Genomic DNA, 26,713 nt, shown 5'->3' on the forward strand with positions numbered 1-26,713 from the left:
TACACCAACTGTCATCCCCCTCAGTGACAACATTAGATTGGACAGAATAATATGTCTTGATAAAGAGAGATTCACTCAAAGTTAGATTTTAAGGGAAAATTCGGTTTTGTGGTTACTTTATTTCCAAGTCATCAACTGGCATGCAGTAGAATTTGGAGTAATGGAAAATGTTTGCTCCACCAAGTGGATGAAACCAGAACTGTAATGATAAACAAACAAACAAAACTAAAAACTAAATCCATTCAAAGCAATATAAAATTAACAATGATTTTTTATTATATGACATCTTCTTGTTGTTGCATTGCTAAACCAATGGCATATACAAACATTGCTTTCTCCCTTTGAAGTAATGAATCCTTAAAAGAACATGAAGAAAAAAAATATTTCAGAATTGAGTCATTAAAAGTGCATACTAAAAAACATTTTTTTTTTTTTAAATTGACACTCATGCGCTTGCCCAAAATAAATAATGACTTGCATTTTTACCTTTTACTCTATTGAAGTCCCATTCCACTTGAACATAATCATGATATGATTTGAAGCTTTTCTGTAGTTTTCTGTTGTACTGTATATAGACCACCAAGGCTAGTGCTCCAGAGCAAAACAGCCTCCCTACTTAAAATGACCATTACCATTCTACTCTTCATTTGAAATAGGTGCAAGGGTGGGAAGGGGAAGATATCAGAATTTCAACAGCTAATTGCGAGGTTGAAAAAAAAGATACGTCTTAAAATAGTTGAAATCTGCAGATATTCAATTGAATAAAATTGGGTAGCCTAGTGGTTAGAGCGTTGGATTAGTAACCAAAAGGTTGCAAGTTCAAATCCCCGAGCTGAAAGGTACAAATCTGTCATTCTGCCCCTGAACAGGCAGTTAACCCACTGTTCCTAGGCCTTCATTGAAAATAAGAATTTGTTCTTAACTGACTTGCCTAGTAAAATAAAAAATATAAAACATTAGGAACACTTGCTCTTTCAGTGATATAAACTGATCAGGTGAATGCTATGTTCCCTTATTGATGTCACCTGTTAAATCCACTTCAATCAGTGTAGATGAAGGGGAGACAGATTTTTAAGTGTTGAGACAATTGAGACATGGATTGTGTATGTGTGCCATTCAGAGGGTGAGGGGGCAAAACAAAAGATTGAAGTGCCTTTGAACGGAGTATGGTAGTAGGTGCCAGGCACAACAGTTTGAGTGTGTCAAGAGCTGCAACTCTGCTAGGGTTTTCACTTTCCTGTGTGTATCAAGAATGGTCCACCCCCAATGGACATTCCACCAACTTGACACAACTGTTGGAAGCATTGGAGTCAACATGGGCCGGCATCCCTGTGGAACGCTTTCGAAAACCTTGTAGAGGCCATCCCCCGGCGAATTGAGGCTGTTCTGAGGGCAAAGGGAGGTGCAACTCAATATTAGGAAGGTGTTCCTAATGTTTTGTACACTCGGTGTATATGTGAGATTTTAAGGGTACTCCTTGGAAAGGGCGGTTTTGAACAAGGCAACAGAAGGCAGTGTGGTTGCAAAGGGAATGCTGATAAAGGTCACCCCTGTATCACCCTTTACGGTATCATCTCACTTTGAAAAACATCTGGGAGATTATAGCTACAGCCAGTATTTAGATAACAGGTTCATAAAGTATTCCACTGAAAATAATCTCATATATTGTCTTTGGCTATTTGAATGAATGAATTATATAAACTAGTTGGGGATTCAGTCACTAAAACCATCTGAAAAGTACCTACTCTCAAACCATGACAAAGTGACATTTCACAATCATACCAGTTGTTTCCAAATGTATTTCTTCTATTTAGTTATTCGATGTTTGGTTGCAGAGGTTTTATGGGGTAGCGTGTCCCTTAAATGGTTTGGAATCAAACATGAGTCAAATGAATACAATACAGAAATCATTCATTCGCAAGTGAGTTGATTTACTTTAAGGTGAAGGAGCAATACCTACAATTCATTAAAAAAAAAGTATTATACTCTGAAGAAAATGTGCAAATAAAGCATTGAATGATGCCTAAACATGCTCTCTGATGCAGGCATTTGGAAAAATATACAGTTAGAAATATATACACATCCAAAAGTAGCAGTATTACTTGTGTGGACATTAGCAAGTGTTGCTTGCATAGTTTAATGCATGCATAAGCAATTTCATGCAAAGATTGCTGTCATACATTTCATCACGGCGATCACTTTTCTGAATCTAAGTCAGTGCATTCTACGCGGGAAATCTGCTTGGTAGCGCATAAGCCAAAAATGTGCACAGGCACAAGCTGTGATGACACAGAGAAAAACAGAAAAGGATAGGGCGGATCCAAACACACCATATATGGTGATCTTATAAAGACGTCCCCATGTATTGACTTTAGCAATGTCTTCGATGGCCTTGAGTGTATCTTTTTTTCCACGTCGACCCTGTGTTCGTCTTAAGGAATGTTTCGAGATGTCTGGCAGTCTGAATGTGGTCCCCTGTCAGGCCTTGACCACCCGCAGTGACAGTGGTCACCAGTCGGGGGCAGAGGTGAGTGGAGTTGTTAGGGCACTCTGGGGGGCTATTATGTCACGCTATGATGTCACTACTATTCCAAAATCAGTACAACCAGAGGGAGAGTGAAGAACCACAGTCCCAACCTTCCAAAATCATTGATCGATGTCACCTTCCTTGTATATTTCTAATGGGTCCCTTTAATGCTATTGGCAGGTATACACACACCTCTAGTCCTGGATACTTATAATGTCCTACATAGGCTAACAAAATGTTGTTGCACAATCACTAATGTTAAATTGGGATTATGTTATCATACTGGGAGTTTAAGTAAAATGAAAACCAAGAGTTGTTAAACTGGGATTATTCATTATGTAAATCTGGAATTGGAGTTGCTCAAATTGGGATTATCAGTACTGGACAACTAATGCCAGTGAATTTGGGATTACAAATGTACCTGCATTAATAGCTCATAATATGAGATTTGACATACATTACCACTGACCTATACTGTATCAAATTAGCTATTAACTGGGATTATGATAGGTATTCGTGTTTGTTTCATGGCTCCATATATTTAGATGCTCTGCCTGGTGTGGAATGTTTTGAACTATTTGAAAGTGGACCCAGAAGTTTTCAAAGTACAAAGAAGTCAGAGATGTAAAACACTGCTCGTTAACTACATCTGGTGACTGAGTAGTATTCCATGTGTGATCTATTGTGTGATTTACAGGGATTCTCATCCTTACACTGCTTAACAAACGCACTTGCTCGCTACACAAGTTCCTTTCGACGTCGGCCCAAGACGAACCTTGTCAAAGTACGCTAAAGAACCAGGTAAAAATGTCATTACATGTGCAGTTCATATAATAATCCATTTGATTAAAATCATTTGTCAAAAAAAGAATTAGCAATGCAATCCATACAAAGTGCTTTGTTTCAATCCATTACTATATAATAAAGTGGACAGGGACAGACTGTCATGTATGGCAGCTTGCAATCACCCGGGGCCAATGAAAAGCCAGAGGTGCTTTTCAAAAGTCGCTCCCAAAGAGGAGATGTAGTTCAATCTTTGAGACACCTTAAGAGCTTCACTTCAGCGATTGTTTTGGGCCCCCAAAGATATCTCACTTGGACTTCTGGGTGGTTCGTGAAGAATTGATGGGGATCTTTCGGGATGGCGGCAACCTCTTTTCAGGAGGTCTTTTCCCATTGGCAGAGGCTTTCTCCACTCCACCCGTCTCTGCTCCGGAAGACTTGGACTTGGCGGAGGACAGTATAGAGTGCTTGGCTGGGTTGGACGTCTTGGAGGATTCCTTGTCTTTGGCCGAGGGTGTGTTCATCTGGGCCTCTGGGTTCCCCTGCTGGGCCCTCTTGGCTGCTCCATTCCCCACCCCTTCTCCAGTCTCCTCCCCAGCCCCCTCTTCCGAGTTGCCTTTAGCCTCGCCTGTCCCTGCTTTGGCCGTCGTGGTTGGCTTTCCCCCGTCCGTGGACCTGCGTGTCTCTTTCTGCCTCAGGGCACTCTTGAAGAAGTTGAGTCCCTTTTCCTCCGTCTTGCAGTTCCTACCAGGTCCCCTGGGTGGCGCTGCTGAGGCCGCTGCCCCGCTCACACTGGACGATCGCAGGCTGGTCATGGAGGAGCTGCTGCTGGTGCTCCTCCCCCCAGCCCTGCTCTCCGCCCCTCGCCCCGCCCTACCTTCGCCCCGGCCAGCGGCACACATTTCTCCTCCCCGGGACACACCACTGGCCCTGGAGGAGGGACCACCGTGGTTCACCCCCCTCTCTGACACTGAGGTGGTCCGCGACGTCTCCCGACTGGCGCTTCTCTCGGCTGCTCTAGTTCTCGCTGATGCGGAGCTCCTCTCCACCGTCCCTCTGGGCGATGTCTTCATCGGCGGGTGTGCCGAGGAACTCTGGGACCTGGGGGAGCCTCCCTTCCTTTGCTTTGCTGTTTCAGGGTGAAGTGTTTCTGGGGTCTGCAACGGCTCCTTTTTCGTGGGGGTGGCTGTTTTGGCTGAGGAGGTCTTGCTGTTTTTTTTTACTGCACCCTCGCTTTTTTCTTTGGGGTTGGACACTGTGGCCGCCACGCTCTTGGCTTGGGTTCGAGAAGGTGACGATGCGTGGGTCGCAGAGGAGGTGTGGGAGGGGGACGGGGAGGAGGTGGTCGGGTGCTTCTTAGGGCTCTTTTCGGTCTCAACAGTCTTTGCCGAGTTTCTCCTGGCCCCGGCATCCTCCTCTCCCCCTGCTCCTCGTTGTTTAGGCTCCTTAGCGATTGCTCCTTGACCCGGGCTGCCTGGCTCCATGACCGTGGCCCCGTTACTGTTACCCCCTGCCGGGCTGGAGCTCCTCAGCTCAGCCTGGGGAATGGCCTTGGAGTGCACCTGCTCCAAGAGCCTTTTAGCCCCTGCATTACCATCCAGGACCAGGGGTGTCTTACCTCCAGCCCTTACCTCGGGTTTCGCCGAGCCGCTAAAGCAGGAGGTGGAGACCTTGTCATCAACCGCCTCGCCTATCCTCTCAAGGGTGGGCGAGGAGGAGTGGGACTCCAGGGAGAAGCGCGAGGGAGAGTTGGAGCGCAGATGGAGCTTGGTGGAGAGGGACCAGGAGGGCTTTGAGCCGTTCTCGCTGAGGGCCAGAGGGCTGGCCATGTTGGAGCGTGAGGAGAAGGTCTGTCTCTGGATACTCCGCACCGCCGGGCGGGTAGAGAAGCCTTCTCAACAGAAGGGGACAGAGATGTACAACTAAATCGTTGGTGTGGAGTGGAATAGACTGAGTGCATGTTCATCACCTCTTTTATCAGTGGGTTTCAAGCTAGTAAAGTCTGATATTATATAATTATATTACAGAATGATACAGATTGTTCAGCTTTGCAAAAACAACTGAAAGTAGGCTAATGTATAAATAAGGCTTGCAGTGTCATCGTAACAATATATTTTGTATCAATTTTAGTTCCAAGTACTATCATTGTGCAAACACATTTGATATAGCAGAAATACAAAATCTTGACAAATATGCATGAGAGGCTGTTTCTCACCATCGTCTTCGCTGCGTTCCCCAGTGAACTCGGCCGACTCCGAGAGGGAGGCCAGCGAAGTGCGTCTGGAGGAGCCAGATGAGGCCTGGCTAGGAGGACGACTCCCTATCAACCTGCTGATCCAGTGTTCACACAGAGACGAGCTGGTCGAACCTGGGACGAGTAAACAAAGGACATATACTGTATGGACAGTTGAAGTCGCAAGTTTACATACACCTTAGTCAAATACATTTAAACTCAGTTTCACAATTCCTGACATTTAATCCTAAAAACAAATCCCTGTTTTAGGTCAGTTAGGATCACCACTTTATTTTAAGAATGTGAAATGTCAGAATAATAGTAGAGACAATTATTTATTTCAGCTTTTATTTCTTTCATCGCATTCCCAGTGGGTCAGAAGTTTACATACCAAATACTAATTGAGTGTAGCATTGCCTTTAAATTGTTTAATTTGGGTCAAATGTTTTGGGTAGCCTTCCACAATCTTCCCACAATAAGTTGGGTGAATTTTGGCCCATTCCTCCTGACACAGCTGGTGTAACTGAGTCAGGTTTGTAGGCCTCCTTGCTCGCACATGATTTTTCAGTTCTGCCCACAAATTTTCTATAGGTTTGAGGTCAGGGCTTTGTGCTAGCCACTCCAATACCTTGACTTTGTTGTCCTTAAGCCATTTTGCCACAACTTTGGAAGTATGTTTGGGGTCATTATCCATTTGGAAGACCCATTTGCGACCAAGCTTTAATTTCCTGACTGATGTCTTGAGATGTTTCTTCAATATATCCACTCCTGCCTCATGATGCCATCTATTTTGTGAAGTGCACCAGTCCCTCCTGCAGCAAAGCACTCCCACAACATATGATGCTGCCACCCCCGTGCTTCACGGATGGGATGGTGTTCTTCGGGTTGCAAGCCTCCCCCTTTTTCCTCCAAACATAACCATGGTTATTATGGCCAAACAGTTCTACTTTTGTTTAATCAGACCAGATGACATTTCTCCAAAAAGTACAATCTTTGTCCCCATGTGCAGTTGCAAACCGTAGTCTGGCTTTTTTATGTCAGTTTTGGAGCAGTGGCTTCTTCCTTGCTGATCGGACTTTCAGGTTATGTTGATATAGGGCTCGTTTTACTGTGGATATAGATACTTTTGTGCCGGTTTCCTCCAGCATCTTCACAAAGTCCTTTGCTGTTGTTCTGGGATTGATTTCCACTTTTCGCACCAAAGTACGTTCATCTCTAGGAGACAGAACGCATCTCCTTCCTGAGTGGTATGACGGCTGCGTGGTCCCATGGTGTTTATACTTGTGTACTATTGTTCGTACAGATGAACGTGGTACCTTCAGGCATTTGGAAATTGCTCCCAAGGATGAACCAGACTTGTGGAGGTCTACAATTTTTTTTCTGAGGTCTTGGCTGATTTCTTTTGATTTTCCCATGATGTCAGAAAAGAGGCACTGTTTGAAGGTCGGCATTGAAATACATCCATAGGTACACCTCCAATTGACTCAAATAATGTCTATTAGCCTTTCAGAAGCTTCTAAAGCCATGACATAATTTTAAAGGCACAGTCAACTTAGTGTATGTAAACCTCTGACCCACTGGAATTGTGACACAGTGAATTAAAAGTGAAATAATCTGTCTGTAAACAATTGTTGGAAAAATTACTTGTGTCATGCACAAAGTAGATGTCCTAACCGATATGCCAAAACTATAGTGTGTCAACAAGAAATTTGTGTAGTGTCTGAAAAACAGGTTTTAATGACTCCAACCTAAGTGTATGTAAACTTCCGACTTCAACTGTATATATACACATCATAAATGTATTATTAGACATACAGTATAAAACATTTATATGTGCACATATGTATATGATTTTAAATCACGTGTCTCAGTCGGGGAGGACATGACATCTACAGGGAGATTGGATGTGAGGCATAAACCAAATGAGACCCAGGTTTTCTACTTCATGGCTCCAGACTACGGCCGTTTAGTCGCATTTAGCGTCCCTTTGACTTGGCTGTGGGAGTTACATTTTTTTCAGTAGTTTAATACACTTCTTAATAATAAAGCACTATCAATGAACATGATGATTACTCATTTTTCTATTGAGTGACGCCATTCATTGTTTTTGATGCGACCAAATCAAGGGTTGTTGCCAACAAGTGAAAAAGTTAGTGGCACCAGTGCCACCAGGGGAAGTAAGTTAGTGGCACCAGTGCCACCAGGGAAAGTAAGTTAGTGGCACCAGGGGAAGAAAGTTAGTGGCACCAGTGCCACCAGGGGAAGTAAGTTAGTGGCACCAGTGCCACCAGGGGAAGTAAGTTAGTGGCACCAGTGCCACCAGGGGAAAAAGTTTGTCTGGAGCCCTGTACTATCTATGACATTGTTGCATCTTGTTGTTTGAAAAACGTTGCATCCCATAGAATTATGGAATGGTGCCCCCACACATTGACTCTGTACCGGTACCCCCTGTATATAGCCTCGCTATTGTTATTTTACTGTTGCTCTTTAATTATTTGTTACTTTTATTTCTTTTTTTCTTTTTTATTCAGTGATTCTTTGGTAATTTATTACGAAACTGCATTGTAGGTTAGGGCTTGTAAGTAAGCATTTCACTGTAAGGTCTACACTGGTTGTATTCCTGACAAATACAATTTTATTTTATTTGAAGTCATGAATTAAATCGTTTTTTTTTTTATAACAAATGCATATATTCTTACCTGCAACGGAGCTGTTAGCAGACCATGATGGGATGGTGGCCCGCCTTTGATAAAACAGTATGTAGGCGTTCTGCTTGCAGACGTCATCGTCAGATATGGCTTGGACATCGCTGTCATCAAAGCAGTACCACATGCCATCGATGGAGTTTTTACAGTGAGCTGCAGAAGAGGACATAATAAGGACCGAATAAAGAGTCAATTATCATGTCACCTGGATAATTCAGTGGATTTGAATGTTTTGAGTTTCTAAAAAAAGAGCAGGGATATCGATGCCAATCACATTTCGATAGACATACAGTGCCAGTCAAAAGTTTGGACACATCTACTCATTAAAGGGCTTTTCTTGTTTTTTTTTTACTATTTTCTACATTGTAGATTTAAAAACAATAAAATAACACATATGGAATCATGTAGTAATAAAAAAAGTGTTAAACAAATCAAGATACACATCTTTGCACACTCTTGGCATTCTCTCAACCAGCTTCATGAGGTAGTCACCTGGAATGCATTTCAATTAACAGGTGTGCCTTGTTAAAAGTTAATTTGAGGATTTTTTTCCCCTTCTTAATGATTTTTAGCCAATCAGATGTGTTGTGGCAAGGTAGCTGTGGTATACAGAAGATAGCCCTATTTGGTAAAAGACCAAGTCCATATTTTGGCAAGAACAGCTCAAATAAGCAAAGAGAAACAACAGTCCATCATATCTTTAAGACCTGAAGATTAGTCAATTGGTAAAATTTGAAGAACTTTGAAAATCTCTTCAAGTGTAGTTGCAAAAACCATCAAGCACTATGATGAAACTGGCTCCCATGAGGACCACCACAGGAAAGGAAGACCCAGAGTTACCTCTGCTGCAGAGGATAAATTCATTAGAGTTAACTGGACCTCAGATTGCAGCCCAAATAAATGCTTCACACAGTTCAAGTAACAGACACCTCTCAACATCAACTGTTCAGAAGAGACTGTGTGAATCAGGCATTCGTGGTTGAATTGCTGCAAAGAAAACCACTGCTAAAGGACAACAATAATAAGAAAAGACTTGCTTGGGCCAAGAAACACGAGCATTGGACATTAGACCGGTGGAAATCTGTCCTTTGGTCTGATGAGTCCAAATTTGAGATTTTTGATTCCAACCGCAGTGTCTTTGTGAGATACAGAGTAGGTGAACCGGTGATCTCCGCATATGTGGTTCCCACCGTGAATCATGGAGGAGGAGGTGTGATGGTATAGAGGTGCTTTGCTGGTGACACTGTGATTTATTTATAATTCAAGGCACACTTAACCAGCATGGCTGCTGCGATATGCCATCCCATCTGGTTTGCGCTTAGTGGGACTATCTTCTTTGGCTATTTGACCAAGAAGGAGAGTGATCAACCCAATTGAGATGGTTTGGGATGAGTTGGACAGCAGAATGAAGGAAAAGCATCCAACAAGTGCTCAGCATATGTGGGAACTCCTTCAAGACTTTTGGAAAATCATTCCAGGTGAAGCTGGTTGAGAGAATGCCAAGTGTGTGCAAAGCTGTTATCAATGCAAAAGGTGGCTACTTTGAATAATCTAAAATGTATATTGATTTGTTTAACACTTTTTTGGTTACCACATGATTCCATATGTGTTATTTCATAGTTTTGATGTCTTCAATATTATTCTACAATGTAGAAACATAGAAAAACCCTTGAATGAGTAGGTGTGTCCAAACTTTTGACTGGTACTGTACATGGAATAAGTGGCTTTCTCAAGGGCAGAACAGCATTGTAACCCCATTGGGATTTGAGTCAGCAACCCTGTCAATTTATAGCCCTACTGCTGCAGGAACATATTAGATTGTGTGTCCATACGTGTGTTGTTTGCTAACCTGTGTAATGACCTCCCGCCATTGTCCCGTGGTGGTTACACACAGCGTACAGGTCATACAGGTAGTCCTCTGGGTCGCGGCCCATCCCGTAAGGTCGTCTCCATGGTGACCAGTGTGAGGGCAGGCTCCAGCTGCTCTGGCTCCGCTTGACCATATGGGGCGCCATGTCCATCCCGATCAGAGGAAACTTCACCATGTTCTGCATCTTCATCCTCCGGTCTCCGTCCTAAGAAGACACCATACACACACACACGCACAACAGCAACAAATTTGATGATGTTGGTTGAGGGTGGAATGCTTACTATGCTAATGCAGATTGGTTGAGTTTATAATGCCGACTGAGCTTGTAAGAATTAACATAATATTAGTGTTGACATACACTAGTAATACGATCTATACACGTGTACTTTGAATTAAATACTATTTTGAGTTTATTCCTGGGGTAATATAAGGCTAACTGAGCTTATCCACATTGATTATGTAGTTGTATGAATGATGTATATTGTGGTGGTCTGTAGTGTACTGTACCTGTCTGAAGCGTTTGAGGTGCAGTATGAGGATGTCAGGCAGGGTCCAGAGGCTCAACTTGATGCTGCCCTGCTGTAGCTGCTTGCAGTGTGGGCAGCGCCAGGCATCATCTGGAGCAAGCTGAAACACACAGAGCGGAGCTCTCAACACACACACACACACACACACACACACACACACACACACACACACACACACACACACACACACACACACCTGTTCCTCTTTGGTGTAGAGCTGAAAGCACTGGGCGAGGGAGCACGTCTGAGGCTGCAGATGTCCGTCTTTCTGTTGACGTACACTCTCAGCATCTGGGATGTACTCATCCTCGGTGCGTTTGAACAGACTGCAGTCAGACACAACAAAATGGACAGTTCACCCAGAGGTCGCACAACAAGCTTCAAAGGAAACCATGAAAGGTCTATCGAATTGTGTTGACAAACAGAAACTAGGGAAACGTCTGACACCTCAGTCACAACAATTGCTTTGAATTCACATTCGCATTCTCTTCAAAGAGCAAAACTATTTTTCTCACTGTATGAGTGACTGCCAGTCAATGCTAAATGTGTGCACTGGGTCATGATGAAAGAGGTGAGTGTCTTTCCCTCTCAGCATAGTGGTTTTTTTTGTCTCATTACACTTACTAGTCTTTTGTCTCTTTGTCCCATTCCACCACAATCTTGACATGTGGGGGGCCTCCTGGCCCACAAGATTTGTACGCTCTGCAGACAAACATTGGATAAATAGGAAACCAATGCAACGTTATCTTTGAGCCCTATGACAGCTCAATGTGGAACACAGGGTACGCTACATATGGAACAACAACCCAGACGGTTTAGCACGTGTGAAAAACCACGGAAGGGTTAAACAAAAGGCTAAACCCACTGAAAGGTTGAACACTTGCTAAACTTAACTCTTGCTACCTGTCCTCTATCAGTGAGAGACAAGCGCCCTCTGGTGGCGCTGGGTGACATTACCTTTCCACAGAGGGGTGGCACAGTGGTTGCTCCTCTTGAGGTAAGAGATACGTGATTCCAACCACCCCCACTACACGCAAACTGAAGGGCCCAACCTGAGGGACAGCAATACATTTAGTTACACCGTGTACGTGTGTGCCTGTGTTGAATGAGTGTCTGTGTGTGGACAACCTGCACCTACCTGGACAAAGACCCCAGGACGCAAAAGGTGACGCATCTTCTCCAGGATCTCCTTCTGCAGCACGTCCCAGGTGACATTCCGCTCCAGATACAGCACAAACGGATGGCCAAACCTAGAATCGTCATAGACAAGGGTGAAGAACACGATTTTCCCACATCCAACCATAACTATATCAAATTAGTTTGTCTCCACTGTATGAACATGTTCCTTGAGTTCCTTATTTTCCTGGTGCTACGTTGCTTCGCCACATTAAACTGGAATGTTTCATGTTGAAATCTTGAGGAGGTGCTTTGTGTACCTGCGTCCCTGCTGTCCAGCGCAGGCTCTGTTACACACCAGCAGAATGATCTTGTCAGCCACGCTGGTCTTATTGGGGCTCGGAGGGGGAGTCACTGACTCTTCCATTTTTGTCGACACCTGTAGCCTGTTGTTGTCTGTCCCATACTTCAAGTTGTTCTGATTCAGATTAGCATGGGGACTTCCTGCAACACATTGCCGTATATATACTGTAAATGTATACACAGCACGATATGAACAAACTTTTGAGTTCTAAATCGAAACTACCCAAGCTGCGGTTGCGGTCACAGTATCCTAAGGGTTTAATGAAACAAAGATCAAAGCCTGCTACAGGTCAGTGAGATGCAAATTTGTTGAATAAGGCTGTTAACCTGCGCAATATGTTGGATTCTGGCATAGGAACGCATATCTGTATACCCAATTCTTATTGGGCTATCAATTTTTTGGGTCCAAAAGATACTGTACACGCATATGCAGTGAGGGTGAACATAGGTAATCACATCCAGATTTAACATGATTTCCTATTAAATCCAATTGCTAAATCCATTTGTAATCTAATCTAGACTCTTACCTCCCTAATCCGGCCCAGATCTAAACTGATTTACGAGGAATCATAACATGAAGTCAAACCTCGCTGAGACCGGATCTGCTCGGGTCTAAACAACTCCGGTGTTTCAAAGGCAAATATGGAGTCGCTCTCTTGAATGATCTCAAGGTCGTCATCGTCGTCACAGAAGGAGCGGTGAAAGCCATCGGAGTACATTTCAGTAAGGACAATCTGCCAACACACATGGATCATTAACAGAGATGGGGTTAATCTCATTCAATGAAGTTATATTAAGATTTGAGCCTCTAGTAACATTTTGTCCTCCATGGAGGAAGGTCCTACAAAGGTTTAAACCTTTACACTTGTGGGAACTGGCCTATATGGATAGGGCTAAATTGAAATGTTTCTTACAGAAGAAATATGAAAAGCATGTGCATCACCATGGTAGCAATTGAAAGGGAACATGTAGGTGATCATGGGATAATTATTAGACCAAAGGTGAGGACACAACAGTTCACCTGACACAAGACGAAATCCAAACATTACACTGTTGATTTTATGTGCATTTTACATTTACTGTACTTTTTGCCGCATTTGCTCATAATGAAATCTGAAAATATTCTGGATATATTCAGTAACATGCTAAACATTTTGGGTAGGTGGAACATAAGAAAAAAAACTAAAAGGGTTTGAGTGAGAGGACTAACTGGTGTCTCCAGTTACTCCATCGAACAAAAATATAAAACGCAACATGCAACAATTTCAAAGATTTTACTGAGTTACAGTTCATATGAGGAAATCAGTCAATTGAAATAAATTCATTAGGCCCTAATCTATGGATTTCACATGACTGGGAATACAGATGTGCATGCATCTGTTGGTCACAGATACCTTAAAAAAAGGTAGGGGTGTGGACCACCATTTGCCTCATGCAGTGAGACATCTCCTTCGCATAGTTGATCAGGCTGTTGACTGTGGCTTGTGGAATGTTGTCCCACTCCTCTTCAATGGCTGTACGAAGTTGCTGGATATTGGCAGGAACTGGATTGTGTTGATGTACACGTCGATCCAGAGCATTCCAAACATGCTCAACGGGTGACATGTCTGGTGAATATGCAGGCCATAAAAGAACTGGGACATTTTCAGCTTCCAGGAATTGTGTACAGATCCTTGCGACATGGGGCCTTGCATTATCATGCGGAAACATGAGGTGATGGTGGTGGATGAATGGCAGGACAATGAGCCTCAGGATCTCATCACGATATCTCTGTGCATTCAATTTGCCATCGATAAAATGCAATTATGTTTGTTGTCCGTAGCTTATGCCTGCCCATACCATAACCCCACTGCCATCATGGGGCACTTTGTTCACAACGTTGACATCAGCAAATCGCTCACTCACACAATGCCATAAACGCTGTCTACCATCTGCCGGTACAGTTGAAACCGGGATTCATCCATGAAGATCACACTTCTCCAGCATGCCGGTGGCCATCGAAGGTGAGCATTTGCCCACTGACGTTGATTACGACACTGAACTAACTGCATTCAGGTCAAGACCATGGTGAGAACGATAAGCACGTAGATGAGCTTCCCTGAGACGGTTTCTGACAGTTTGTGGAGAAATTATTTGGTTGTGCAAACCCCCAGTTTCATCAGCTGTCTGAGTCTCTGGTCTCAGACGATCCCGCAGGTGAAGAAGCCGGATGTGGAGGTCCTGGGCTGGCGTGGTTACATGTAGTTTGCGGTTGTGAGGCCGCACTGACGTCTTGCCACAATTTCTAAAATGACGTTGGAGGCAGTTTATGGTAGAGAAATGAACATTACGTTCTCTGGCAACAGCTCTGGTGCATATTCCTGCAGCAGTCAGCATGCCAATTCCACACTCCCTCAAAACTTGAGATATCGGTGGCATTGTGCTGTGTGACAAAACTGCACATTTTAGAGTGGCCTTTTATTGTCCCCAGCACAAGCCTTTATATCAGCTTCTTGATATGCCGCACTTGTCAGGTGGATGGATTATCCTGGATAAGGAGAAATGCTCACTAACAAAGATGTAAAAAAATATATTTTTGTGCATATGGAACATTTCTGGGATCTTTTATTTCAGCTCAAGAAACATGGGACCAACACTTTTCATGTTGCGTTTATATTTTTGTTCAGTACATAAGGTGCTGTTTTGAGCTATCCAAGCCCACTTGTAGCTGTTAAGTTTGGAACACAACCCTGCAATTAACGATCCATTATAAATCTCTATCTGGGTCAGGTGGGCATCATTTGAAAGCTTGTTCTATTGCGAACACGACTAGCTAAGTTTTGGTGAGCCTAGAAAGGCATCGAGTGCATTCAGGTGCGTGTGCCACAATAGACAAACAGACTCATTCTGTTCAGAACAACCCAGGGTATGACACCATTTCATCTTATAACTGTACATCAAACATAGTGATCATAAACGCTGACACTGTATATTGTGTATTTTATTCCTCTTGTGTTCATATTTTTTTAAATTACTCTGCATTGTTGGGAAGGGCTCGTAAGCAAGCATTTCATGGTTATGTCTACACCTGTTGTATTCGGAGCATGTGACAAAATAAAATTGGATTTGATCCGATTCTGACATGACATGATTCTGACAATCTTCGGCAAAATCATTCGCAAGGAGATTCCTGCAAAAATATTATTTGAAGCTTGTACAGAAAGGTACCATGATTTGAAAATGCGAAGTGCACATTTAGACTCACAGGTATTTGGCTTGCTGGTATGACATCAAAGCGGTATTTATTATAATCCTCAAGGTCTCATCTTTCAAAAAACACAGTCCTTTTCATTTACAGCATTTCCCTCACATTTCCCAGACAACAAAACATTTTCAAAAGTTGCCCAATTAGCGGGAGGGATGGGGGAAACTTTTTGACGTGAGAGGTGCTCAAGTTCAGAATGTCTGTCAGTCAAAACCCATGCAGCATTGTGAGCCAGAGCTCTGACGTCATGCATAGCATGTTACTGCGTTTATCAGTGCCCAAATCTGCCATTTTTCAACTCGTATATGGGTACGAGTGTAAAGAGCTACAAAATCTCAAAGGGGAATCAATTTCATACTGAAAAGCCAACATAGCTAGGCATGAGGTGTGTGGTTTATTCATATGAAAATCATATAAGATTCATAAGATTGATTAACACACCTTAATTATTACACAGTAACTCGGGATTTATACAGAGAAGTAGACCATTTTAAATAGGATGAGCAAACAATATCACATGATCTGAGCCTCCCATCATGACTCTAGGGGACACATCAAACACAAACAGTGGATTGTTGAAGGTTGAGACAATAGATTTCTCTGTAATGAAGATGCTCACAAGGGCCTTGAGTCCCTATCATTGGCTGAACCTAAAAAACAAACACCTACTTTGATAATGAATGAGCATGACTACCACTTAAGTACCTACTCAGTGCCTCGAGTTTTGAATTGAATAGTGTTGACATTTTATGTTTCAGTTTGAATAGTGCTGAAGATTGCTTTTTAGTAGGGTGGGCAATTTCAATCATTGCTGACAGTTTCACTTGTCTCTTATCCGTTCATCTGTATACATGTTTACACTTTGAGGCTCGATTTCAAAGGCACCAAAGACTTGGTACCTGTTCTGAGGGTATTTTGGTCTCCTGGGCCACAGCGCTTCTCAGTCTGGACACAGTGCTGGAGAGAGGCACAGCCACACCCACTCTCATACAGTGGGAACACTTTCCCTGGTACACCACCGTCACATACAGGGGCCTGGAGGGACACACAGGACAATTGAGTTCTCTTACCCACGCTTCAAGGAACACCATCATCTCATCATGCTTCTACACTGTTTGTGGTTTGTCTCTGGTATCCTTCCGTGTATCACTGCCAAGTTAGGCACTCAGTTATAAGTGGAGATCAAATACAGCAGAACAAGACCCGGGCCTTTGTGTAATTTGTAGTGGGGTATACTGTTTGTGTGTCAGATATTGCCTTATTAAGATATTTGATATCGCCTTACCGAGTGTGCGGTACCGGGATGGGCAGTGAGATGCAGAGGAAAGGGTCAAAGGTGTTGCTCTGTTTCTGGCAGTGAGGGCAAGTCAGGGAGGACCTATTTGTGTGGAGACGACAAAAAAAAAAGAAGAAGAACATATTCACTTCAAACCGCTGTAACGTTTGACAGTGCACACCGCCTGTGTCAATGTGAAAGCTACAATCACAGCGAGCCAAACGTTAGTCGTCAAAATTAGCATTCGAAAACTGGCTAGCGCCCTTGTGTTAGGATCTGCCCTATCAACAGTACGTGTCGAATCTATCATAACTCTATTCTGAGTGCAGTGGGGTGTCAATCAGGGGATTACTTTGAGGAGTGACTCACCTGTATTGAGCCTGAAATAGCTCTTGTACGAAAGAGCCAGCTGCTGGTAATGAGGATCCTTCGGGGACATTTTCTTCCTCCAACGGAGGCTACAGAAACAGCGAGCAGACAGATGACAGTCAGGAGAGACGACATATAGTAACACAGCAGTTAGTCAGGAGATAGATACTTAACAGCCCACATTAACGCCCGAATAGAGTAACACGAGATAAAAAAAATTAAACAAAGTAAACACAATCAGGTAATTGACAGTTAAGGGAGATACAACAATGGAAATGCAGTAAAGGGGATACAGCCGAGACGATACAGTTGGAGGAGATACAATGCTGTCTGTTCAGTACAGAAAGGTACCAATCCACAGTCTCGAAGCTTCAGAACCAGTACAGTTGGCAGCGATGCTACCAGACATGGCTATAGGTTATATCTAATATCATTCAACAGTCTGAGTTATAATCCCCAACTTGCAACTGATGTAACGGACGTAAGCATGCCCAAGTAAAGTTGGTGACCTTCCTGGGGGGTCTGCTGCTGGGCAGGACGATGTTGTTGAGGTCCTCGTGAACTCTGTCCAAGAGCCACAGGAGGAACTCCTGAGCATCGTGTTGGGCGTTGCCCCTGAACTGCAGGGCACTCTTCGACACAACGTTCTGGGAAGAAGAAAAACACAAGTTCAAAAATGAATGGTAAATGTAAGGTCACAAGTTAATGTGAGGCATTAAACAGATCATTTTTGTTTGTGTTTTGATTGGTCCGTCTTCAAATTGAGACATGGCTGTGGAGTAAAGGAGTGGAAGCAAACCGAAGTGTTGGTTGGAAAAGGCATTGACAGGGTAGCCTAGTGGTTAGAGTGTTGTGCTAGTAGCTGCAAATTCAAATCCCCGAGCTGACAAGGTACAAATCTGTCGTTCTGCCCCTGAACAAGGCAGTTAACCCACTGTTCCTAGGCTGTCATTGAAAAATAGGAAGTTGTTCTTAACTGACTTGCCTAATTAAATAAAAATATATTTTTATTTTTTTAAATGTAACAACATGCTCCTTTCTCTATGTTGGACAGTACAGTTTCTATTGTAACATCACGACGAGAAACCCTGAAGAAATACCACTTTAATAACCCGGTGAGTGACAGACTTAGTTAATTGAGGACACCTCCGTGCGTGGCGACAGAGCCATCCCTCCAGGCCAGGTGTAGTCACCTCTGGTCACTGACTATCAAATGTCACACGAGGGCAACGATGCAACCAGAACGCCGAGCGCTGTTCCTCCCAGTAAACCCCACAGGGAAACCCTCCGTTTGAAACCATTAGCACTGCAGCCCCAGCACTTTATGCAAAGCATGATGCCATGAAAGACCAAGCACTCAACCCAAAGCCTCGGTGTGCATACTAAAAGAGAACTGTAGAGTAGGTGTAGGATGTTTACTGTACGTATACTGTAGCATTGTGTGCCACAGTAAAATATCTAACCAGAAAAACGGCAAGGTGAAATGAAGGTTGAGTGCTGTTGAGTCCTGGAAAGGCATCTGCATAATCTGCCTATGGTACCTGCAGTATAATGCAGCCAGGTAAACTACTGATGATATGTAATTAAACAATTACATTTGTATAATGGCCTAATTAGTCAATGACAGTGGAGATAGACAATTTATCGCTCGATCGGGCAGTCGATGTACAGGAAAACGGATAGGGCTATCCCCTTGTGTATCTATCGTTCATGTCTCGTTAATGAGTTGTAAGTGCTCTCAAGTTTTGTTCTCAATGTGGCCTCAGACAGCAGCTATTCTGTCTGCTCAGCCTCATATTCAATTCAACATGGTCTTGATTTGAAAAGGGTCTATACCTTCTACTGTCAATGGGGGCGACTGGGTAGCCTAGTGGGGTAGCCTAGTGGTTAGAGTGTTGGACTAGTAACCGAAAGGTTGCAAGTTCAAATCCCTGAGCTGACAAGGTACAAATCTGTCGTTCTGCCCCTGAACAGGCAGTTAACCCACTGTTCCTAGGCCGTCATTGAAAATAAGAATTTGTTCTTAACTGACTTGCCAGGTAAAATAATAAAATTGGTGGAAACTCAAGTTAGCTCCAGTAAAATACGGCTATTTGGTTACCAAGAAACCTGATGACGCAAACTGGGAAAATCATGAAGAAATTAGGTGTAAGCTCGGTATACTGTACTTTTTAGTGCTTTACTCAACAACCCAGCTCAGAGATATTGTGACAATAACGGCCATCGCCTTGTCCACTTAATGGCTTAAAAAAGTACATGGATTATAAAACTGTGTAAAATACTAAATTTATTGTGCAAAATAAGCAAAACGAAACAGCTTGGCAGTTCAAAGGTGCTAAAACCAATCTTTCAGACATTCTGAACACAACTGTTTTATATTGCGGCTTTGCAATGAACTAACCAGGTAGACCTGTTAAGCGACCTGCCGTGAAAAACTGATCCGAGACCATTTAAAGCACAATTACCCAAACATTTAACTGATGAAGGTTGGGACTGATAGTAAGTGCTGAGTTATGTTGATCAAATGTAGCTGAATCAATCAATACAAAACATATAAACACACCTTCTCTCCATAAATAACGGGCATATTTTAAAAGAGTCCAGTGTATCTAGTGAAGGAGCCTCTGAAAAAATCAAATCTGATGTGAAAAGATCTTTTTCAGAGCTGATCTGATGAGTCAAAAGACAAATTAGTGGAAAATATATCAGAATTGGACTGCCTGTGTAAACACAGCCAACTTCATAAATATGACCGTGGCTCTACACTCCAGAGTGAATAATCTATATAGAATAAGACAGTTTGTTCTCTGGCTGACAACCAAGGGAGAAAAATGGACCGAAATAGAAACATTGTCAGGAATAAGCAGTGTGTTGCTGGATGGACCTGTTCAATTCAATTCCCCTCCAATATTTACTTTGAACCGGTAAAGCAGGACATGTAGTTATAAGACCCGAAATAGACAGAAAGAAAATCCCTGGTGCAAAGAAATGGAGGTTCACAGAGAAATCTTTAGTGAGTGACTTTGAAAGGAATTCTTGTGCTGATGATGGGAGGGTAACCTGAGCTTCCTAAGGGGAAACAACATTAAGACAGCTGACCAGGCTAATCTGCTGGGACACAAGCTGATAGATTCAGATGCTGCTACACATTTCAATGTCCATCAAAACCTCTACAGGAACACAACATCTCTGCTCTTCAGAATGTCTAGAATCTGTGGAACCCTGACTTGATTTCACCGGGTGTGTTGCCTTGGCGTGCTCCTTTGCTTCCAAATTTGCTGTTCTCACAGACCCTGGTTCCTCTCTAGGTTTCTTCCTAGACTCCTGCCTTTCTAGGGAGTTTTTCCTAGCTACTGTGCTTCTGCATCTGCACTGCTTGCTGTTTGGAATTGTAGGCTGGGTATCTGTAAAGCACTTTGTGACAACAGCTGATGTGAAAAGGGCTTTATAAAAGAAATGTGATTGATTTGAGTGGCAAAAACGTTTTTGCCATTCTCAACTAAACCCCGTAAATCTGTCTGATTAGGGAGATCCGACGGATAGGTGAGATTCATTGCTCCTGATTCCATCCATTCATAATATCTGCCACTGCTAGTCTACTTGGAGGTTGTTGCTAATTGATTTGATTAATCAAGAGAATGGTACAGTAGGCTCTAATTGAAATTGACACGTTAATGCACGAGTGATCAATAGTTAAATGTAAGCTATCATTATATCAAAATAATGAATCTGTTCGCAGAAATCTACGTAACAAGTCAATTCGTGAAAAGCCAATCATAAAAAAAGTGCACGTTTTGGTTCCTGGTGATATAATATAAAACGTGTTGTGTGTCAATTTGAATTATAGCCTACTGTACCATTTATTACCAGGAAACAAAGAGTACACTTTTTGTTAGGATTAGCTCATCCTTCATGGACTTATATAGATATCTGCGAACATATTCATACTTTTGATATAGGTTTACATGTAAGGGCAGCAGGTAGCCTAATGTTTAGAGTGTTGGACTAGTAACCGAAAGGTTTCAGGATCGAATCCCCGAGCTGACGAGGTAGAAATCTGTCATTCTGCCCCTGAACAAGGCAGTTAACCCACTGTTCCTAGGCCATCGTTGAAAATAAGTATTTATTCTTAACTGACTTGCCTAGTTAAATAAATAAAGTATGGAACTATTGATCATTCATGTATTAACAATGCATGTTTTGGGTGGTTCTTCCTCTTTCATCCGTCTTGTTTGTTAGACCCTGTGGCTCTGACGGACGTGCACAGTGCCTTCAGAAGGTATTCATACCCCTTGACTTATTCCACATTTTGTTCTGTTACAGCCTGAATTCATATATATTTCCCCCCCTCACACATCTACACACAATACCCCATAATGACAAAGTTTTAGCAAATGTGTTGAAAATGAAATAGAGAAATACCTCATACACATACTTACACAATCACACCTCTTTGCTTTGAGTAAATACTTTGTAGAAGCACCTCTGAGTCGTCTTGGATATGCCTGTATCAGCTTTGCACATCTGGATTTGGGAATTTTCTTCCATTCTTCCTTGCAGATTTTCCCAAGATCTATTACAAGTATTTCCATGGATTTTCAATGGGATTTGAGCCTGCGTTTTGACTGGGCCATTCAAAGGCTTTCACGTTCTTGTTCTGAAGCCATTCCAGCATTGCTTTGGTTGTATGCTTGGGGTCATTGTCCTGTTGGAATGTAAATCTTCTCCTCAGTCTGAGGTCACTTGCACTCCAAAGCAGGTTCTCATCAAGGATTTTCCTGTATTTGGCTCCATTCATTGTTCCTTCTATCCTTACCAGTCTCCCAGTCCCTGCTGCGGTAAAGCAGCCCCATAGCATGAGGCTATCACCACCACCACGTGTCATGGTAGGTAGGGTGATGGGTGATGAGCTGTGCCTGGTTTTCTCCAGACATAGCACTTTGCATTTGAGCCAAAGAGTTCCATTCTTGTCTCATCAGACCAGAGAATATTTTGCCTTGTGATCTCAGAGTCGTTCACCTGTAATTTTGCCAACTCCAGGAGTGCACCTTGTTCTCAGGAAGTGGCTTCTGTCTGGCCACTCTCCCATAAAGCCCAGATTGGTGAAGTTCTGTAGAGACTGTCGTCCTTCTGGCAGGTTCCCCCATCTCATCCAAGGAACTCTGCAGTTCTGACAGAGTGGTCATCGGGTTCTTGGTCAACTCTCTGACCAAGGTCCTTCTTGCCCGGTTGCTCAGTTTGGTCAGATGGCCAGGTCTAGGCAGAGTCTGGGTAGTTCCACATTTTTCCATTTACCAATGATGGAGATCATTGTGCACTTGAAAACTTTCAACACTCTAGAAATTGTTTTATACCCTACCCCAGATATATGCCTCATCACAATTCTATCTTGTGGATCTATGGACAGTTCCTTGGACTTCATGGTATAGTTTCTGCTCTGACATGCACTTTCAACTGTGTGACCTTACAGTGCATTCGGGAAAGTGTTCCCTTGACTTTTTCCACATTTGGTTACATTACAGCCTTATTCTAAAATGGATTAAATAAAAAACATGTCCTCATCAATCTACACACACCACCCCATAATGACTAAGCGAAAACATGTTTTTAGAAATGTTTGCAAATGTATTAAAAATAAAAAGCAGATACCTTATTTCCATAACTATTCACACCCTTTGCTATGACACTCGAAATTGAAATTCCTGTTTCCATTGATCATCCTGGAGATTGGAGTCCACCTGTGGTAAATTCAATTGATTGGACATGATTTGTAAAGGCACACACCTGCTTAAATAAGGTTGACAGTGCATGCCTGAGAAAAACCAAGCCATGAGGTCGAAAGAATTATCCGTAGAGCTCCGAGACAGGATTGTGCCGAGGCATAGATCTGGGGAAGGGTACCAAAAACGTTCTGCACATTGAAGGTCCCCAGGAACACAGTGGCCTCTATCATTCTTAAATGGAAGGACTTTGAAACCACCATGACTCTTTCTAGAGCTGGCCGCCCGGCCAAACTGATGGTCACTCTGACAGAGATCCAGAGTTCCCCTGTGGAGGTGGGAGAAACTTCCAGAAGAACAACCATCTCTGCAGCCCTCCACCAATCTGGCCTTTATGGTAGTGGCCAGACGGAATCCACTCACGAGTAAAAGGCACATGACAGCAGGAGTTTGCCAATGCAGGAGTTTGTCAAATGGCACCTAAAGGACTCTTAGACCATAAGAAACAAGATTTTCTGGTCTGATGAAATCAAGTTTTAACTCTTTGGCCTGAATTCCAAGCGTCACATCTGGAGGAAACCTGGCACCATCCCTACAGTGAAGCATGGTGGTGGCAGAGTCATGCTGTGGGGATGTTTTACAGTGGCAGGGACTGGGAGACTAGACAGGATTGAAGGAAAGATTAACCGAGCAAAGTACAGAGAGATCCTTGATGAAAACCTGCTCCAGAGTGCTCAGGACCTCAGACTGGGAAGAAGGTTCACTTTCCAACAGAACAACGACCTTAAGCACACAGCCAAAACAATGCAGGAGTGGCTTTGGGATAGGTCTCCGAGTGTCCCAGCCAGAGCCCGGACTTGGAACCCAATCAAACATCTCTAGATAGACCTGAAAATAGCTGTGCAGCGAAGCCCCCCATCCAACCTGGTAGAGCTTGAGAGGATCTACAGAGAAGGATGGGAGATTTGAGGCTGTAATTGCTGCCAAAGGTGCTTCAACAAAGTACTGAGTAAAGGGTCTGAATACTTGTGTAAATATGATATTTCAGTATATACAGTACCAGTCAAAAGTTTGGACACACCTACTCATTCAGGGGTTTTTCTTTATTTTTACTATTTTCTGCATTGTAGAATAATAGTGAAGACATCAAAATGATGAAATAATATTTTGACTGTCATTATAGGGTACTGTGTGTTGATTGGTCAGACATTAGGCTGTAACACAACAAAATGTGGAATAAGTCAAGAGGTACGAATACTTTCTGAGTGTGCTCTCAACATTCAGATATCCATCAGAAGTAAATCGTGTGTATATCTCCTGAACTGCAAAGCACCCGAGGCCTATGCACTAATACAGGATTGGCCAACCATTCTACTAGTCTGGTTGACACCAGCTCTGGATGTATTCCTCACTGGGTGGTCACGTGGGTCACAGGCTGCCATTCTGCTGGACTGAGTGTGCAGCTTTTCTGAGCCAGCTCTTCTCAAACACACCTAGCCTACCTGCTCTAACACACTCCTACTCATCAACTGCACATTATATGTTTCTGCTAATGACAGTCACTTTGAATGAATCAATAGTAGGCCTACAGTAGTTCGGCTTGACACGTTCAGTCCCCACAGACAACCAGTAGATATGGGTTTACTGTATTTATGAAACTGGCGCGAGTTTCTGCAACGAAGTAACACCATGACAGAACGAACCAATGAAACAATCCGTTGCATTTGTGCGGTTACATTGTAACGGTTGGCAGGTGCATGTTAGTCACGTACTGCATTGCAACAAACCCATGCCAACCATTCGAATGGCTTTCAAGTGTGCGCCCGTCGCACTTTATAATCCATAGGATTAATCCCATTTCCATCAAACAATAGACAGCGATCAAAAACAATTCAGTTGCCAGGGCGTGCATCCACATACCTTGAATTCGCGGCTGTGTTGTGGAGTGTACTCGAACGTCCACAGAGCGCGGACGAGACCAGAAAGTTGCTCGGTGACTTCACCTGACTCCTGCTGGTGCCCCTTTCTTTGGATACAGACACCGTTGGTTGACTTCGGTTTATTCGATTCAGTCGATTTGTCATTAGTACCGTGACTGTTGTCCTCTCCACGGTATTGTTCCAATGCTAGATATTCAGCAAATAGCTCCGTGTTGCTCAGACATTGCAAGATAGCGTTCATGAAACAGGTGTTGCCATGGTTCTTGAGTCCGGCAACTCCGGGGACCTTGTCCCCAAACAGGAACCCGCCACAGTCACTGTCGTCGGAGGGGACAGAGCCGCCAGTGGTGGCCGGGATGGAACTTGCATCGTCCTTGTCTTCATCTTGATGCTCCTCGTTGCCGAAATGGGACAAAGTCGACAGAGTCCTGAGAACTCTGTTCATAAAGCTCCCCACGGAGCGCACTGAGCCCCTTCGGAAGAGCTTCTTGCTGAATGATTTTTTCTCTTTAGTGGCAGCTTTCGACATGGTCACAGTCGGGCTGGGGTTTCTCAATATTTAAATCTTACTAGAGAGAGCACCTCTGGACAATAATTGGATCAGTCTGTCATTCCCAATGACAAAAGCCAACCACAGTGATAATAATTATTGATGTTATTTATGCTCCTCACTGATGATGACAGTAGTAGGCTATAAAACACTATTTTGGAGGAAAGGTGGAGCATTTGAGGGTCTTATCACCAGCAGCCTATAGCCTGAACAAAAGACCCATGACATGTCTCTTATCTCAATTAAAACACTGCGTCGGGTTGCATAAATATTCTCCATGGGGAGATGCTATCATGCCACTCTAAATTAGGTAGCCTAGAGGGTCTCCATGCACGAGCAAATGTTAATATTCTCGTAGTCTATCAATTTAGGGTCATGCCATGCAGGTGTAACATTTAGGATGCCCAAAATGATCCGCGTTCATTAGAAAATCAGCGACTCACAATACTCGAACATCAACAGCAATACATCAACCCATATATTGGGACCACAGTGTACCGAGCGGGGCTCATGTTTTATTAAATAAACCGCAGCTCCACCTATATAATCCTATTCCAGAATCTTTAAGAACATACATATTCCACGATATTGCCCAAAACGATTGTATTGCTGATGTTTATAGACTCGTGGATGTCTTCACTAAATCGCCCATACCGTGGAAGCGCTTGCAGAAGCGCTCTTAAACTGAAAAGCCCCTAGAAAGAAGCCCGGAGGGAAGCATAGTCCACCGCTCCCTCCATTCGGTATAATACTATCCATCGTATAAGCGCCGTAAAATGAACATCGTTCGATACCTCCGTCGCCAAGTTTAAAGCAGTATCTCATCCTGTGATGGCTTATTTCCCTCTGAATTCTGATTCATCGCAAGGCCGCTTCTCCTGTCTTCATCATCTGGAGTCACCGATACTGCAGGCAGGCAGGGCGGTGACGGCTGACGTCACGGCCAAACACTGATCCATGTTGGAGGAGAGCAGGTAGCGGCATGTGATGCTGACTGGGGTCTGTCTCATTCTACTTTCCTGCTGTAGGCCAGAATGCTCCACTAGAAATCAGACAGTGACACATACACAGCTAGGCCTAAAATATAAAAATAACACATTTTTTTTTACATTGGGAAAGATACTCCGATAATTTGGTGCCCAGAAAATTCAGATCCTCACTACAGTTAGCCTACCCTGCAACTGTTTTACGGCAAGCCAGGGGTAGGCAACTAGATTCACGATTTTTGTCCGACGGATGGTCAGGGCGGAAACATAATTCTAATCATTTGTACACTGCAAATTGACCACAACTAAGCTCCAAAACTGATTGTATTTTAAAATAACAATTTCAGACATGATCACATCTTTTTTTGTCTGTGGGAATACTTGGGAACGTATTTCCTAAATTAAAAAAATTCAGTTGAATTCCTGGAGATTTTAGTCTATTAAAAAAAAAAAAAAAAAAAAAGCTTTGGCCTGTTGCCAACCCTAGCATTACAGTATGTTCAT

At 43.2% G+C, this 26,713-nt stretch overlaps 1 protein-coding gene across 1 annotated transcript; it reads right to left on the reverse strand.

Moving 5' to 3' along the window:
* Nucleotides 1–253: 253 nt before the first annotated feature.
* Nucleotides 254–26,098, reverse strand: LOC135504875 (ubiquitin carboxyl-terminal hydrolase 31-like). Its single transcript, XM_064923790.1, has 16 exons — nt 24,654–26,098; nt 17,523–17,660; nt 17,014–17,102; nt 16,654–16,746; nt 16,268–16,403; nt 12,711–12,858; nt 12,082–12,265; nt 11,784–11,895; nt 11,603–11,697; nt 11,270–11,347; nt 10,842–10,971; nt 10,626–10,745; nt 10,098–10,323; nt 8,243–8,401; nt 5,526–5,678; nt 254–5,201 (listed from the first exon to the last, which is right to left on the reverse strand). The coding sequence occupies exons 1-16, from the start codon at nt 25,200–25,202 to the stop codon at nt 3,619–3,621; spliced, it is 3,993 nt and encodes a 1,330-aa protein (XP_064779862.1). The 5' UTR covers nt 25,203–26,098; the 3' UTR covers nt 254–3,618.
* Between the last annotated feature and the right edge of the window lie 615 nt (nt 26,099–26,713).

The sequence above is a fragment of the Oncorhynchus masou genome, chromosome 18 (genome assembly GCF_036934945.1).
Source record: "Oncorhynchus masou masou isolate Uvic2021 chromosome 18, UVic_Omas_1.1, whole genome shotgun sequence".
Lineage (NCBI taxonomy): Eukaryota > Metazoa > Chordata > Actinopteri > Salmoniformes > Salmonidae > Oncorhynchus > Oncorhynchus masou.

Coding starts and splice junctions, on each gene's coding strand:
- LOC135504875 (XM_064923790.1), bottom strand. CDS start 25,202: ATGTCGAAAGCTGCCACTAAAGAGAAAAAATCATTCAGCAAGAAGCTC. Junction 16,404..16,653: donor ATCCCGGTACCGCACACTCG/GTAAGGCGATAT, acceptor GTGTCCCTCCAG/GCCCCTGTATGTGACGGTGG. Junction 11,348..11,602: donor TGCCACCCCTCTGTGGAAAG/GTAATGTCACCC, acceptor GTTTGTCTGCAG/AGCGTACAAATCTTGTGGGC.